This window comes from Podarcis liolepis (genome assembly GCF_965112155.1).
Source record: "Podarcis liolepis genome assembly, chromosome: 1".
NCBI classification, from domain to species: Eukaryota; Metazoa; Chordata; class Lepidosauria; order Squamata; family Lacertidae; genus Podarcis; species Podarcis liolepis.
Genome location: NC_139554.1, coordinates 72,169,398 through 72,186,811, shown reverse-complemented (window position 1 = coordinate 72,186,811; position 17,414 = coordinate 72,169,398). Strand labels below are relative to the sequence as shown.

Below are 17,414 nucleotides of genomic sequence, written 5' to 3'. Positions count from 1 at the left end.
ATAAAACCCAAAGCACCCTCTTTAAAGCTAAAGCCTAGCCAGATTCCTCCATTTTGTATTTATACATTTGGTCTTCAGTCCTACACATCTAATTCTTTAGAGAGTTTTTGTCCCTCTCTCATCACACCAAGAACTCCAGGCCATCTGATGAAACTGACTGGAGGAGAATCATGACTCACAATGGACAACTGAAACTACTTCCTCACACATTTCATCATTAATTTATGGAATTTGCTGTTATGGGTTGTGGTCGTGGGCAGGCCAGTAGTTCGTATGATTTTAAAAGAGGTTTAGACAAATACATGGAGGAGAAATCTATCAGGGACTACTAATCCTAACTGCTGTGTAGAACCTCAAGGTTTAGAGTCAGTATACCTCTGACTACCAGTTACTGGGGAACAAACCAAAACAGCACACTAAAAATGAGCAAGATAATTCTTGTTGTTCAACAGTGGAATTTGCTGCCAAGGAGTGTGGTGGAGTCTCCTTCTTTGGAGGTCTTTAAGCAGAGGCTTGACAACCATATGTCAGGAGTGCTCTGATGGTGTTTCCTGCTTGGCAGGGGGTTGGACTCATTGGCCCTTGTGGTCTATTCCAACTCTATGATTCTATAATCCAAACCACAGTCAAGAAGTGGCAAGTCATGACAGAGAGGCTGAGCCAATAGCCAGCATCCACAGTCCCATCACTCACAGGAAAGAAAGCAAAGGTAGACAAAGCGCTGTGCCAGCCTGAATAGCACTGAGCTCAGCTTGAGATCCATTGGGTCCCGGTCTGACTCAGGCCTCCCCTTAGAAAATTCCTGCCCATGTTTGATGAGTATAACAGGGAGCTCTAACTTTGGCACGGCTAGGACTCTACGAGGGAACTCTGGGTTAAATAACATCTTTATGTTACATACCAATGTTGTTTTCCTCACAGTTCATCATTCCATCTCTGCAGTGGCTGAAACAAAAATGCAAGAAGTCAGGACCATCAGAATCTTTTTGTATAAACTTAAGGAATCTGGTCAGAGTTCTTCAAAGAAAAGAATGGTGGCAGTACTGTACATACATGCTATTTTCCCTCTGATTTCCCTTTTAAGAAACTCTTGCACCAGATTTCCCAGGATTCTTTGGGGGAAGCTATGTGCTTTAAATTGAGTATTAAAAGGTAAAGGGACCCCTGACCATTAGGTCCAGTCGTGGCCGACTCTGGGGTTGCGGCGCTCATCTCACTTTACTGGCCGAGGAAGCCAGCATACAGCTTCCGGGTCATGTGGCCAGCATGACTAAGCCATTTCTGGTGAACCAGAGCAGCACACGGAATTGATTATTAAAGGTGCTTTAAATCTATGGTGTGGATATGACCCAAGTCACAAATCAAATTAATATTTCAGACCTCAATACATACAGTATTGAGCAGGTGAAAAAAGATGGGGCCACAAGGGAAGCCATCTTAAAAATTCATTCTTAGCCCTCCAGAAGCATAGCTAGTGAAGGCCCATACAGACTGTGAGACAGGCCAGCTGCAGGAGCAGAAGGGAAGAATGCAGTGGAAAGGGACAGTGCCATCTTTTAAAGCAACACCAATGCTCTCTCCCTGTGGCTGATCTCGGTTCCAAAGTCAGAAGGGATGGGGCAAACCCAGTGTCTGCTAAACACAGCAGCATAAGATTCTGCCAGATGGTATGAGTGGCAAAACCCACAGAACATTAGAAACTGCCCTTTCTGTGGGAATAGCTTACCATTTTCCCAAAGACGTGATTATGTTTTCTCCAGGTGAATAGTCAATACCCTGAAAATAGCAGGGACATTCATTTCTATAAAGGGGGGAAAAATAGAAAATTTGTTTCCATGGAAACAACACAGACTCCCCCTGTTATAAAGATGCATTCACTTTATAAATAGGTATTAACATATTAACAAGTATTCTTGTCAAACACTGTATATTGGAATGCATTCCTATCCCTGTACTATCCACAGCCAATAATAAATAACAAATGGCAGAGCCCATGGACAAGCATTTATGTTTCCCCTTCAGCAGTAATCCTTGCTGGTCACAAAATATATTTTCTAAGGAAAACAAAATGAATAGGGCTGTGACAATCAGAAACCTCAATAAATTACCTCACATATTCTCAAGATAATGGAACTGCAGGATGGTGCAAATTTGGTAATCTTCAGTAAACTCTGAACACAAAAAAATTCACATGGAAACATGGCACTACAGGCTCTTTGGAGCATGAGACAAAAATGGACTTAATCTGCTCACCCATTCCCAGGTGATGGTCCAGAAATGCTTAGCTCTATCACAGAATTGTGTGTGGGTTCCTATATATACATATCTTGCTTAGCACTATTGCCTGTTTCTTCACTTGGTAAACGTGAAGCAAAAGCAGACAGTCTTGGAGGGGCCATTCTAGTGCACTCTCTCATACTTTGAGGCAAAACTGACAGAAAAGTTTGGCCACCCCAAGTTTACAACCATCTCATATAAGCATCAACAAACCCTACTATTCCCACTGCTGGCTAAATGCAGCATGTCCCCCCCCCCCCCACTCTTTAGTTCTGCAGTTCATTTCATGTCTGAAAGTTAAACCAATTTCTCAGCTGGTCCCTTAAATCTGAAAATATACTTTTACAAAGTGGTTGGTGTCAGCACTACAAATTATACCTACTGTTGCACACATCTGTCAGTTTTGCTGTTCAGATACATTCCAAGAGGACAGGTGCAGCCTTCAACACAATCATCACTGCACGTCTCTGGCACAGAGAAAGCTTGGCAGGATCTGCCACAAGTAGATACACAGGTACTGTACTCCTTTGTATCTTCACATGAAAGAGCTAAGCAAATGAAACAGACTTCTCATATTACAAGCCAAACGCATAAAAGGCAATCCACTCTCAAAGGCCTGTAACACATTTCATCCCACACACTGGGATGGCTTCTTGCATGCTTACTTGGAAATAAGTCTCATTGTGTTCAGGGGACTCACTCTCTGGAAAATGTGCACAGAACTACAACCTAAACCCAAGTTTAGTTAGCCCCAAATCATATCCCAGTGTATTGCTGGCTGTGAATATGTTTACACTTTTACTACACAAAGAAAATTATTTATTTATTTATTATACAACATTTAGTGTAGGCCTGATTTTTTTTCCCCCACTAAGACCCCCTTAGGTTACTTTACACAGCCACCAAGTACTGCAAACTAGACTTGCAAATCACACTGGATCCCACTTACATGACTAACTATAACTGTGTCATTTAAACAAGAAAAATAAAAAAATAAACGGGGGAAAGTGAGCTTAGTTTGGAGGAGGGAACCAAACAGAAATTTTCCTTAATATATTTAAATAGTAATGGCTTGGACCAAAGGTACCCTTCCACTATTAGTGGAACAAATCATCCACAAATGGAAGGGCTGTTTCCACCCTAGCATGACAAAACCACCCCAAATATAGAGAAGTTCTTCCATTTGTGCAAGACTTGTACAGCATCTTTTCTGAGATATTTTTATAGCATACTATAATTTATATACTAGACTGTATGACCGTATCCCTGGTTCTGCTTTGCACCATATCTATGTGTTTTTACCTAGCTTGAATATGTCACTTAGCTGTGATCATGCCCCTTGCTTGCCTGGATGAGACAAGTTGTTGAGGAGGGTGTAGAAAAAACTGGTTTTTGCATGGCTGGAATGTAGCATACTGTAAAACAGTAAGAGTCATATTCATTGCTCTGCCCATTTTTGCCTGTGGACCTGCATGTGTGCCCCAGAATATTGTTCACAGGAGAATGCAGTGCTTGGTTCCCAACCCAGCTTCACAGTTTGGGCTTTCTTCATTACCATGTTTCTCATCTAGTCATGTACCACTTTGATCTACTGTAGCACACAGTTATTTCAATCTAACCATGTGCATTCAATTTGGATATCCAGCAAATGATTTATCCAATTTAGATTAGTCTTGAAATGTACCCAAGATGTCAGACAGCCATTAAATTAATTACATGCTGAACAATAACTTACCACATTCTGGGACGTAACTCCGAAAGTCTATCACCACTCCATATCTGTGGCACAGATGGGCATAATGGGATAGAGCGGAGCACATGCAGATCTGCCCACATTTACAGGTATCTCTTCTGCACTGTTCAAAATAGGGGAGAGGACTCAGGTAGGAGAAGCATGGGGCAAAGAGTTCTTTTGTAATGATGCCGCAAGCTTCTGTTGCATAAGTGGCTGTTAAAGTAAATGATAATAAAATAACCATGTTAGAGTCTCCAAATTTAATAGCAAAGGCTTTCTTCTGTGGAACAAACATTACTTTTTACAGCTTATCTGATTCAGCCATAGATAAGCCACAGCCAACTGCACAACTCTACAACTGACTACAGTCATTTTTATGGGAATTTTCCAAATAGCAATCACTATTAATATTTCTCTTCATCAGATATAAATTTTATTACTATATTTTCAGTAAATAAGGCTCAGTCAGGGTCATGATATTGATTACATATTGTTTTATATTACTTTTTCTACACAATCCTTGACAATAATAAATCATGAAATTCATTTTTTGTCAGCTGCACAACTGATCGATGAAAACTCAAACGAAACATAACCAGCTGGCTAAAATGACTTAAAACACAGATACGTTTAATTAAGAATACTAATAAGAATGCCTTTCCACACTCCCTTCGACACACACACAGCATCATGCTCAAAGTGGCTTACAAGAAAGAGAACAGCAATACCTCTCAAAGTCAACAATATCAAAATCAATTTCATAACCAGAGTAATAAAACAACATCATGGTAGCTAATGTACCAACATACACACCAAAAAAAATTCAATACTGTGGGTTATTCAGGATCAGAAATTTAATGGATCACCACTGAGTAAAAGTTAATTGAATATGACCCTATAAAAGCAACAACATTTTGCTGCTGGCAATAGCAGAAACTACAAGGGAGCTTGAAAGTTTAATTTTGGTACTAGAAACATTCCTCCCGTGATGTTGCTCACAATTCCTCTCCTGCAACAGCTTCTTATAATGCTTCCAACTCCATCATCAATATCTGTCTATAATATCGTCACACTTACCTGATTGTAGATGAATATCACATGGATCCACTGGTGAATAATCATGCTCAAGACCACAGGCAGATGAAGTTTTCCAGGAATTTCCAAAAAGCTGTGGCGTACTTTCTGGCACTCCTACTGGAGATCTTTCCCCCATTTAAAAAAAAAAACAAAAAAATGTCACAAAAATGATATACTTCAAATATCAAGTACAAACAACAGTAATTCAAAATCATGGTGTTGTCTCATTAATTTCAAGAGACTATGTACTGGATTCATTGTGGTTTATTTTATTTTATTTATTTTATTTATATCCTGCCCATCTGACTGGGTTACCCCAGCCACTCTGGGCTGCTTCCAGCAAATTAAACACACTAGGGTAAGTCTACCTCTTATGCATTCTATATTTTGTACTTCTCTATAGGAAAATACTTATTAAAGATTTGTGGATTAAAATCATTTGAAAGGACATTTAAGTGGAGTGTTCTTGCTCCCAAGAATCAGACCCTTGAAAGTAACAAGATATATTATTACAAGATATATTATTATTCTGGGTTGAATTTCTTCAACATTATTATTATTTAATTAATACTAGGTTTGATAATCAAATTTTATATTTTATTCTTCTAATAAATAGCTACTATGTTTTCCTATACTGTTTGGGGGTGGAAATCAATACTCATGAAGATAGCTGTATTTTTTTTAAAATGTTAAGGATACATACAAAAAATCATCTTGCATATTTCCGTTGAAGGTCCCACAAAGTCCTATGGTATCATCTTTCCATTGAGCATCAGCTTTGAGATAGAGCCTCAAACCCTTCCAGTCATACAGTATTTGTAATCCAATATATGACTTTATTTGCAAAAATACAGAGGAAAGTTTTCGTATTTCAAAAGCATCTAATAGATAAACATTGCAGAAAAAAATGTATTAATAGTAATCTACAATATTATCAAGAGATCAGGAGTTGCTTTTATTCTTCACAATGTGTTTAATGTTAGTTGCAAATTAACCTCCTAATCTCTACTTGAATTTAGGCCAAATAAAATTGTTTTGCGGAGATCAAAATATACTCTATTTTACACATGCCATGAGCCCTCATCACCACCACCTTTTGCAAGCCTACCCAGGTGACAAGTGGTGACAGGAGGTTCTCAAGGAAGTCCAGATACTATGAGCACTTTTCAACACCACAATGTATCCTTGTGGGTAGCAGCAGTGGGGGTGCTGATGAAGGGTTGACTGTTAAACTCTCAATGATGGAACTGACAGCAAGATAAGATCTGGAAAGAATCAAGCTAAAATAATTGCTTTGGATAATTTGTTGTTCATTGAAGCCTCCTAAAAATAATTTGTTGCTCAAGCTGATTCAGGCTGAAGATAGCTTGTCCATCAGTAAAAAGGCTTCCTTTGTGTATATCGCTTAGTTCACCTATCTATATCAAGTGTGGGAAACCTTTGGCCTTCCAGATGTGGATGGACTGTAACCCCCATCAGGCCCAGCAAGCATGGCCAATGGCCATGGATGATAGGAGTTTTAGTTCAGCAGCATCTGGAGGACCACATCTGATCTACATGGTGAGATGAAAGGGAGTGAATATACAACTAACATCTGGTTCCAGGGGTATCATGAGATGATGTAGATATTAGAGGAAGGAAACAGAGGCTTAAGTGAAGCTATAGGAGAAGAAATAAAACCAGAATGATTGACATGATGGAATTAGGGCATGATATGTAGACATAATTTAAATCATAGCATTTTCACTGTGGCTAAGTGTTATTTATTTTACTTACCATCAATATAAGGCAGATTTACTTTGTACTGATCATATACCAAAACATCTCCTGAATGGGTCAGAGTCACTTGCCTCTTGGAATCTTGATTGAGAATAAGACTGACTGACTGGATACATGCTCCATCTTGATTCTGGAAATAAATTGAAGAGTAGCATTGTAAAATAAGCTTGGGATTAAGACCTATTTGCCTTTTGGTAGAATTTGACAGGTGTAGAGCAGGAAAGTATCTCCTGGGAAAGTCACTGGTACACAAAAATCAGTGTAATAATTTGCTTGGAGATTTTACATACCACAAAATGCAGTGCTATGAAAATGAGAACACCCAGTAAGATGAAATTTATAATTTAAGAAGATAAGAAGAGCCTGCTGGATCAGGCCAATGGCCACCTAGTCCAGCATCCTGTTCTCATAGTGGCCATCCAGATCCCATGGGAGACCCGCAGGCAGCTCATGAGCACCAGAACACTCTCCCCTCCTGTGGTTTCCAGTAACTGGTATTCAGAAGCATACTGCTTCCAACTTCTATAGTGGCGAAGCAAGTTTCAAGACTTGGATAGACATGAGCTGAGATATATACCCTAGATAAGGTAGAAATGCCCATATCTGAAAGGTAAAGCACAGTGGAACCTCAGGTTGCAAATGTGATCCGTGAACCCGCAGCGTTCGCAACCCGCAGCGCTGCGTCTGTGCAAGCGCACAATGCGATTCGGCGCTTCTGCACATCCGCAAAGCACAATTTAGTGCACATGCGTGAGTGCCAAAACCCGGAAGTAACCCGTTCCAGTACTTCTGGGTTTGGCGCGTCCATAACCCGAAAACGCGCAACCCGCAGTGATTGCAACCCGAGGTATGACTGTACACAGAAGATCCCATGGTTAATTCTTGGCAGCTACTGCTAAAAAATGGCCAGGTAGCAAGTGAGAGAAAGACTTCTGCGTGAGACCCTGTACTGGTCAGACAGTACTGGAACTAGGTGGACCAATCGTCTGGCCACATACAGCAGCTTCCTCTGCCATTTTCAAGATGTCCAATCAAATATAAAAGCAAGCCCTTAAATGTTAAGACCAGTAGATGAATGTGGGAGTATATATTGGCTACATATATTTGTGTGTGCATATGCATATTGTCTCAAATAGGCTCTAAAATCCTGGCAATAATTCTCTGATCCAATGAATTGTTTCTTTCATAACATTGACTCCGCTAACTATCAGCAGCTGCCTTCTCATGAACTGTACCTCACTCATCACCAGACACTTAATAGAAATTCCTATATTAAAATATCCTTCTCATCATAACTAACCACAAAACCTAGTGATACTGACATTTGAGACTCCGATAAGGCTAAGCTATGCTGATCACTTGACTGATCCTCTTTCAAAAAGTGTTTAAAGCTAAATTTTACATCATTCCAAACTCACTTGCTGCGTGATGATTGCTTTTGTCACCAAACCTGAGGCTCTAAGTGACTGTACTCTCTGTGATTCAATGAGTCGCAAACCTGTTCAGGTGTTATCTGGCTGTTGCTGGAGGTGTTTTTCTTTTTCAATACAGTAATCTGCTTTATTGCGATAGAGCTCTAGCATTTTAATGAACATTTCTCAGTAACTCTACAGAAATTCAAAGCTCAGAAAAAAAAATCAAGACACTGAAATAGAGTAATTTATGCTAATGTCTAATAAAAAAATGCAACATTTCCTTATCTCATAATTTGGTGTTTCTACATAAGACACTTTAAGCAACCATTTTCAAAAATGACAACTAGAAACCAAGCATTCAATATTACAGTTTATTAGATTATTCACAAATCAATGAATCGTGGTTGTTGTTAAAAGCACAGTTTAACTGAATCAATCCTTGTGAGTCAACGCCTTGTGCCTTGAGATTTTGTCGCTTCACGTTTTCGCTAGACTGTGTTTGATCAACAACTTAGAAAAGAAAATGCTTGCAAAGTGGCTTTGTTGGAAGAAAAAGTGCTTTATTGTATATCCTCACAGAGACACTAACAGGTTATTAAAGTGGTATGTGTACAGCTGTGGACTCTGTGCAGGCGCTTAGGAGATTATATGCCATTCTAAAACTGCCTTTCTAAGGCACTCTAAATCTTAACAATGAACAGTGTATCCTTTGTTGGACTTGCCATCTGCAAGACGAGTTGAACGTAGAAAGCATATTATTATATTACCATATTATTAAAACATTTTACTGAAGTCAGGGGTAGCCAATACAGTGCCCTCCAGGTGAACTACAACTCTCAACATCCTTGATCATGCTAGCTGTGACTGATGGGAATTGTAGTCCACCAACTTGTGGAGAGCACTACAGCGGCTATCCATGACTTAAGTAGAAAACTATAAACCTTAGAGGAACTAGATAAAAAGCCAATATTTTCAGAACCTATAAATAGAGATAAAAAGAGCAAATATTTCTCTTTTACAAAAAATATATATATCAGGGGAAATAATTTTACACCCTCTATTGCAAAAGGTTTCAACACTGTACAGTTGAATATTTCTTTAAATAACCTCCTGTTACAACACCACAGGCACCATTAGCCAACCACTCCCAGCATTTGACACATGCTTTCTGGGGAACAGATAAAAATTGTGCCTACTACCTTCAGCTTTATATATTCGTCTATTGTTTGAACTAACTAACCTCAATTTTCTGAATGACACAAACACTCAAAAAATTGGCACTACTCACATACTGGCAAAAAGGGTGAAAATTCCCTGCCAATGACAGCTCTGAAAGGAGTCCAGTCTAAAGACACATATGTTACGTCTGCTCTTTTCATAGAACCAACGAAGAATAATGAGAATAACCTTACTGGATCAGCCAAAACCTGCCTACTCCAGCATTTAATTTTCAGTAACATCCAGTCCTCCTGCTGTCTACCCTGTAGTGGAGGTTAAGGCCAACCCAGGAGCCTCCTTCACATCACAGGGCCACGACTCAGTGCAGAGAAGGTGTTTTGCATGCAAAAGTTACAGATTCAATCTCCAGATAGGTCTGGGAGAGACCCCTGTCCAAAGCCTTGGAGAGATGATGCCAGTAAGTAGAGAAAATACTAAGCTAGGTGGGCCGATGTTCTATCTCAGTATAATACATATTCTTATGTTCTTAACAGGAAAAGAAATCACTAGCTCTATGTGGAGCTACCTTTGAAGGTGACCCAGAAACTACAACTAATCCAGAATGCGGCAGCTAGACTGGTGACTGGGAGCAGCCACCAAGACCATACAACACCAGTCCTGAAAGACATACATTGGCTCCCAGTATGTTTCCGAGCACAATTGAAAGTGTTGGTGCTGACCTTTAAAGCCCTAAGCGGCCTCGGCCCAGTATACCTGAAAGAGAGTCTCCACCCCCATCATTCAGCCCAGACACTGAGGTCCAGCGCCGAGGGCCTTCTGGCGGTTCCCTCTGGCGGTTACAGGAAACCAGGCAAAGGGCACTCTCCGTGGTGGCGCCCGCCCTGTGGAACGCCCTCCCATCAGATGTTAAATAAACAACTATCTGACTTTTAGAAGACATCTCAAGGCAACCCTGTTTAGGGAAGTTTTTAATGTTTGATGTTTTACCGTGTTTTTAATATTCTGTTGCGAGCTGCCCAGAGTGGCTGGGGAAACCCAGCCGGATGGGCCGGGTATAAATGAATTAATTAAATTATTATTATTATTAAAATAAAGTCATAAGAAAGCACATGTGCTATTTGCTATCCACCTTTTGCCACTGGATATTCAGAGACAGTTAGCTTTTTAAGTTCTTGAGAAATGTCTGCACAGTAATTTCTCACCACACAGATACACATAAACTGAAGGGACCTAATCTAGGACCTTCTACATCCACTGAGCTATGGTCCTTCCCCAAGGAAATTAGAACTGGATCCAAAGGTAACCTTCCATGAATGGGAGGAATCTTTCAGTGAATGAAAAGTTCCTTCCATTCACCAAAGGGAAACTTATAAATTGAAAGTTTAGTTTAATCTTTTTGATAATACCAGTTAAGTACCCACACTTCATGCAGCCCAAACATTTGCTCTTACAGTCTTACCTGTCCACAACGAGCATTTTGCAGAGTCACAGCAAATTTTCCGGAGGTGAGGCTTTTTGCCAGAATATATTGGCAAGTGGCTTGAAAAGTATACTTGCGCCCATCAAATGTCATGAAATGAATATCTCCTGAGACTGAACATTCAGCTAAAAAAAAGGGGGGGGGATAAAGTGTTTCAATATGTTACCAAAATATTCTGTGCTGCTAGTAATGTATGATATTAAAGTCGCAATAGTGGGGAAAAAGCTTGAAGGAATTAGTGATTACAGTTTGCATTCTGAGAGCTGATAATCCTTTTAAGCATTTATATGCTGCTTTCCAGGTGTAAATAACTAGGAAAGATTGGAAAATTAATCAGACATCAATATTAACACTTGGATCACATGCAATATACCCAGTATAAAATATTTGAATGAAATATCTGAGAACAGACATACCTGGACAGGTAAGGTTTGTGCAAATCCATTTTCCTCCAACACATGTACTGAAAACAGAAAGAATTATTTGATGTTTTAAGGCTGTTGGCATAGCCCTTATGTGGTAATTGGAAGTAACAGTTGTAGGAATGCAAAGGAAACCTTATAGTGAATGCTTCAATTGATACCAAGTCATGAAACCGTGTGAAGGCAGAAGTAGGGGCAGAGCCCAGCACTCTGATTGAAATTATGCCACAAGTCTCAGAATGCAAGATACACCTGGGGAACACTAAGGAAAATGAATGGGCATTTCGATGTTAATGGAGGTTTGACACAGGTCTTAAAGGTTGCATAATTGCAGACCCATAAAGTGTGTTTAGGTTAAAGTTTTGAATAGACTACGTCACAGAATGCTCAGCCACAAACTAAAAAGCTAAGTACCGGTAAATCTCTCAAAGAATTGATGCAAACTTCCTCCCTATGTTGTGAGGTTCAGCCAGCCTATTACAACCAGCTGACTGCAAGTACAGCATCTTCCTCAGCGTCCTGTCAGCACTTATTTAAAAACTCAAGCATAGATTGTGTGATATGGAGAAGAGTCTGGGAATTTGCAGCTTGAAACCTTCATGCACCAAAGGCATGCAAAAGAACTGGTCACCATATTTAGTACGCAAAACCATTAAAATTAAGATTAATCCACAAAATTACAAATGGCAAAAGGAAAGAGAAAGCACCTTTCTATGAAGGTGTATGCTTTATAAAGTAAGGACTGGTATATATGCTAAGGCTTATATATTGGACATTGTTTAGGGAATTCGTGCTATATTAAAGGGAACAAATATATGGAATGTTACTAACCAGTTGTTGCATTCTTCATGAACCACAGCACCAGTTCTGTAGACAGATCCGTGATAATCACAAGGGCATTCTGATGGCCTTACACATAATTTGTTTTCATAAATAAGTCCTAAAATGAACATTTGACAATAAGAACAAAATTAGAGCCATATGCTTTGAAAAGGATCATTAAAAAAACTGCCTAGTACTTCTAGCTAGAAAATGAAGATGTGATAAATTATATTTAAAATCCTTGTGTATGTTTCCTCATTGCCTCTTATACTGCAAAGTTTAATAAAATATAAAGTATAATAAAAAACAAAGGCAAACAGAAGGTTAAGATGTATTATGAAACAGTTAAAAGCTGCTTTTGTCATAAATAAAAAACAACTTGAGTTATAAATACCAAAAATATTTCACAGAAGTCCATTTGATTTCATAGCATACTATCAAGTCAATATAGGGCATGCTATCACTTAGCCTCTCAGCCTAAGCCTGTTTTCTAAAATGTCACACCAAGTTTTGTAAGGCTTACTCCCAATAAGTCTGTCCCCAATGCTATTTAATATCTATACGTAGCCATTGGGTGCTGTCATTGGGAGTTTTGGAGCGAGGCTGGATTACTATAATGAGCTCTATGTGGGGCTACACTTGGGTCTGGTTTGGAAACTCCAGCTGGTGCAGAATGCTGCAGCCAGATTGCTGAGGGGAGCTTCTGGTCAAGAACATGTGACACCATTGTTAAAACAGCTGCACTGTCTGCCCATCTGCTACTGAGCCAGGTTCAAAATTCTTGCATTGATTTACAAAGCCCTGAACAACTTGGGTCCAGGATACCTCAGGGATCGCCTGAACCTTTATAGTCCAGCTCATTCATAGACTTCTGCTCTGGGGGCTCCTCCAACTCTCTGTAGCAGACTTAGAAAAGGCAGAGAATGTGCATAGGAACAAGAGAAGAGAGGAAAGTTCTATTGCACAAGACGAAATCCTTGTATTGACAGGAAATGTTAGTTGAATACCATCCATTGCCTCTAGAATGAACCCATCTGGTTTTGTTGACAAATATCTGGAGTGTGACTTAATTACTGTGTCTTGTAGATTGCAGAAAGGCCATAAGCTCCTGAAAGGCCACAACTTCTAACAAAATTCCACACCAAAAACTGCATTACCATCTGGACAATAACATCCATCAACACACGGCAGTTCACTGTCAACACAATGAGTTTTTTGCTGACATGAAACTGGGCAGCAGTCAATGCATTCATTGTAGACAAGATGCTCCTCACATTTAATGACTGAAAAACAGAAGAAATGAAGAAATGTTAAATGATTTATGCTTCTCCTTCCTGAGGTGGAAAATTGATGCTACTTTAATTTTAATTTAAGCATCTAGTGAAGTGGTCTCCATGCAAAAGCATATATTGGTTAGTCTTAAAGTCTGAACTTGAATACAATAACCAATTAAGGTTCAATATTTAAAAATGAGAAAACCTGCAGAAAGGGGAATAAACGATATGCAGAATATTTTGCCAGAAAATAACATTCTAAAACCTTGTCACTGCATACCACATTCCTTAAATTGTGCCCGCCAGTTGTGGAGAGGTTTTCCTGCTTGAGCACAAGTCCTTGCATAGTTGCGATTCAAGACCCCCCAGTTCCCCAAAAAATGAAACAGTGACACGAGATTTTAGTTTAAGTAATTGGGCAAAATTTAGGCCACAACTTTATTGAATACAGAATGTGAATGGTATTGGCTTAGGCATTGGCATCATCACGGGGAATCCCTTAAAGAATGAACACCACCAGAGGGAGAACTGCCAGAGTGTTCTGACTGGCCGCTCACCCCCCCCCCCCCGGTGTCCCTGTGGGGTCCTGGTATGGCCCTAGCCCCCCCCCCAGCAGGGGTTTCGGACAAGACCCAGACCAATCCCTAGATTTCTTTAACTGAATACCCTTGAGCTTGGAGGGGCAGGTGATGGCCCCACCTCCCCTCCCCATGATTGCTGATCCAATGCCTAATGGCCAAACCTTACAAAGTTGTGACGATTGCTACGGTGGTAGATGAAAACCAAATGGCCCTGCCAATTTGCCAGATGGAAAAATTCCTACCAGGCCCCCATTACAAAACAGGCAACCAACGGAGTCCATAGCAAGGCCAGATGAACCTATATTTAAAAATGAGAAAACCTGCAGAAAGGGGAATAAACGATATGCAGAATATTTTGCCAGAAGACAGCATTCTAAAACCTTGTCATTGCATACCACATTCCTTAAATTGTGCCCGCCAGTTGTGGAGAGGTTTTCCTGCTTGAGCACAAGTCCTTGCATACTCAGTTAATGCTCGACACAAAGTTGCATTATCAGCTCCTGACCTTAACACAAAAAAAATAAAATTGACACAGCCTTATTTTCACTGTTCTAATTAACCACAGTTTAGGACTGGCACAACACATAAAACTGCTGTAAAGCTAAAACAGAAGTGGAAATTGCCAGTTCCTTCCCTGCAGCTAAACAAAGAGTAGAGTCAGTGATTGCATTTGAGTACAAGTCATGCTGAGTCTTGTTTCCATAGCGCTAAGCCATGGTTTACTGCTAAATTATACCAATGATGAACATTCAAAATGCATATAATGTTTAAATCAATAAATATTTGGCTTTAACTCTACTGCCACTCATTCTATTATAACTAGAAATGGTACCACAAAGAACAGTCAAAAACAGTGAGAAGAGAAGCAGGAGCAAAAAAAGAGATGTATTTAATATATGCAGAAACTTAATGGCCAGAATCCAAAGAACCCCATTCCCACAGCTACCATGGTACCTTATGCACATTAAAAAGCTACTCCTAAAGATACTGCTTGGAATGGCATTCATCAGTATGAAGTGCTGCAACTAGAAGCTGAAAATCAGCACAGTCCCAGCCATACCAAGAAGTGTTTTAAGTGGACCTCTATGAATCCCAACCACTGACTGCTAATTCGGGACTTCGCAAACCAAGACACTTACATGCATAGATCATTTGTGCAGCTGGCCATGAAAGGAAATGGGCTCACAAATTCATGGCACTCTTTGAAAGGGCTCCAGAGCAGAATGCTGCAGAATGCATACGTCCTCTGAAAACACACAAAGAATTAGCGTGAAGGAAGAAGCTTTTTTAAAAAATGCTTTTAAAAAACCAAAAATAGTCTAGAAACTAGATCATCTGATAAGTATCCGGCCTTAGATTTTGAATCCAAAGTCTGACAGCAATGGTCCTAGAAAGATTGGCAAGGCTGCAAAGATGTTGCTGAGTAGGAGGCTTGCACAAGGGGGATTGGGTTTTTTATTTTTTCCATGTCATGTTGCAGGTTCCTATGTCACATCTCACTCTGCGCCAGAGAGCCTACCAGGCACCCCCAAACTCGGCCCTCCAGATGCTTTGGGACTACAATTCCCATCATCCCTGACCACTGGTCCTGCTAGCTAGGGACCATGGGAGTTGTAGGCCCAAAACATCTAGAGGGCCGAGTTTGGCGGTGCCTGGCCTAGCCAGTCCTTAAAAGTGTATTTCCAGGGAGGTGCAGGGTGTTATATAGAGAACGCAGGAATTCCACGATCCATGAATGGAGTACCATTCCATCTACAGGTTTTAGTTGAAGAGGCAGCATTGTGAATTCATATTTCATCTAGCATTCGAATTGTTTATATTTTAGGTTTCAAATGAGGTCTATCAGATTCAACACAGATGTATAATTTGTAATTAAACATACTCATATTACATTTCCATAATACATGCACTATACTGTATGTATGTTGACAGATTTTATTTGAATAAACACTAATAATTTTCCCCCCTCCAGGGCCAGTAGCAAACTGGTGGTATTTTTTTTCCTCATCCCTATGCAGGAAATCTAAAGCAGACTTGGTATGGGATAAGTTTTCTGATGAAACTGAAATATGGTAGCCAAAATTATGATGAACTTTTTCTTTGTCATTATGCACAGCTGTCTATGGAGACAAAAGCTCTTTCACAGATTTTAATACAAGTGAGGAAGAATTATCTGATCAAATTCTGGCACTAGATAACACAGGAATCCACTGGCTGGCTACAGGCTTTGAATGCTAAAATAGGAAACTCTGAATAATAATATCAAAGAATGAAATAAAAGGAGGAATTAAAAATAACTCAAGCGTGATAAGAAATCTACTTAATTTATGAACCTTAAGCACTCCTCTAGGAAATAACATTTTCTACATATTTTGAGGTAGAGAGTAAAATCAGAAATGAACTTGAAAGCAGGAGGCAGGTAGAATCTAAAATAATCTTCCATTTATACCCCAGCTAGCTCAATTGCTGTCATGTCAATTTCAACCAGTATAAAGCCATGTGAGCCATCCAAAAACTATGTTTATTATGTAAGCAATGCATCACAGCTATTTAACTAGGAGTCTCAATCCCATAACTATGGGCAGCGGTTTCTTTTTGCAATTAGGAAGTCATTTATGTCATTTTTTAAAATAAGAAGTTTCAGAATTCATTCTCATACAAGTTTATGTCTTACATCAGGGGTGTCACCTAGAAGGGGCCGAGGGCCTCCGCAATTTTCGAGGGGGCTGGGCCTCATCAATATTTTGCAGTGATGTGCTCATGCCATGCGCACATGCCACACTCACATCACTCATGTATGCCACATAATGTGCATGCGACACATCAGCATATTGCACAGCATGTGCCCAAAGTGTGAGCATGTCGTGGAGCACCGGCCCCCTCAATCGCAGGAACAAGCCAGTGTGCCTGCCTTACCTTAATTATCGTGCCTACCTGTAAAAATGTTTGACTTTGAGTCAGACAGGGTGGCTCATAGTTAAATGAGGTATCCCAGGAGAAGATGTTCTCCTGTGGAGGGTTTTCTCTCCAGCTTTCTACAAACTCTTCAATGTCTTCAGTAAGTTTTCCTAGGGGAAAGTGCACAAATGCAGGAAATTAACATTTTTATTGATCGGATTTAGATGGAAGCTATGAAAGAAATACAAAGCATCTCTGTCAGATAGATAGAAGTGTGACTGCTCCTGTTAATGCTAAATTCTAATCAACAGCTCATCCAAGGCCACTTCTTATATTACATTTTGTCCTCGGGGGAAAATGGTATAAAGACAATGGCACACAAAATGCACATGAAGCCCATCAATATTGAAGAGCAAAGTATATATAGAAATCACAGAGAAATCATTTTAAAACAACACAAGAAGAAATTCTGGTC

The 17,414-nt window shown here is 39.8% G+C and overlaps 2 protein-coding genes across 3 annotated transcripts in view; one reads left to right on the top strand and one right to left on the bottom strand.

The window, feature by feature from the left end:
• USH1C (USH1 protein network component harmonin) overlaps nucleotides 1-17,414 on the top strand; it is a 99,341-nt gene that overhangs the window by 15,217 nt on the left and 66,710 nt on the right. The gene's annotated exons all lie outside the window — the stretch shown is intronic.
• The window catches only part of OTOG (otogelin), a 97,458-nt gene that overhangs the window by 66,560 nt on the left and 13,484 nt on the right, over nucleotides 1-17,414 (bottom strand). The window contains exons 9-22 of the mRNA XM_083495985.1: nucleotides 16,976-17,109; nucleotides 15,181-15,287; nucleotides 14,437-14,546; nucleotides 13,344-13,469; nucleotides 12,196-12,304; nucleotides 11,359-11,405; nucleotides 10,922-11,067; nucleotides 6,866-6,998; nucleotides 5,793-5,970; nucleotides 5,090-5,214; nucleotides 4,013-4,225; nucleotides 2,660-2,825; nucleotides 1,727-1,801; nucleotides 902-945 (exon numbers count right to left, since the gene is read on the bottom strand). Of these exons, the coding sequence (XP_083352111.1) occupies nucleotides 902-945; nucleotides 1,727-1,801; nucleotides 2,660-2,825; nucleotides 4,013-4,225; nucleotides 5,090-5,214; nucleotides 5,793-5,970; nucleotides 6,866-6,998; nucleotides 10,922-11,067; nucleotides 11,359-11,405; nucleotides 12,196-12,304; nucleotides 13,344-13,469; nucleotides 14,437-14,546; nucleotides 15,181-15,287; nucleotides 16,976-17,109 (1,713 nt within the window). The remainder of the gene's footprint in view (nucleotides 1-901; nucleotides 946-1,726; nucleotides 1,802-2,659; nucleotides 2,826-4,012; nucleotides 4,226-5,089; nucleotides 5,215-5,792; nucleotides 5,971-6,865; nucleotides 6,999-10,921; nucleotides 11,068-11,358; nucleotides 11,406-12,195; nucleotides 12,305-13,343; nucleotides 13,470-14,436; nucleotides 14,547-15,180; nucleotides 15,288-16,975; nucleotides 17,110-17,414) is intronic.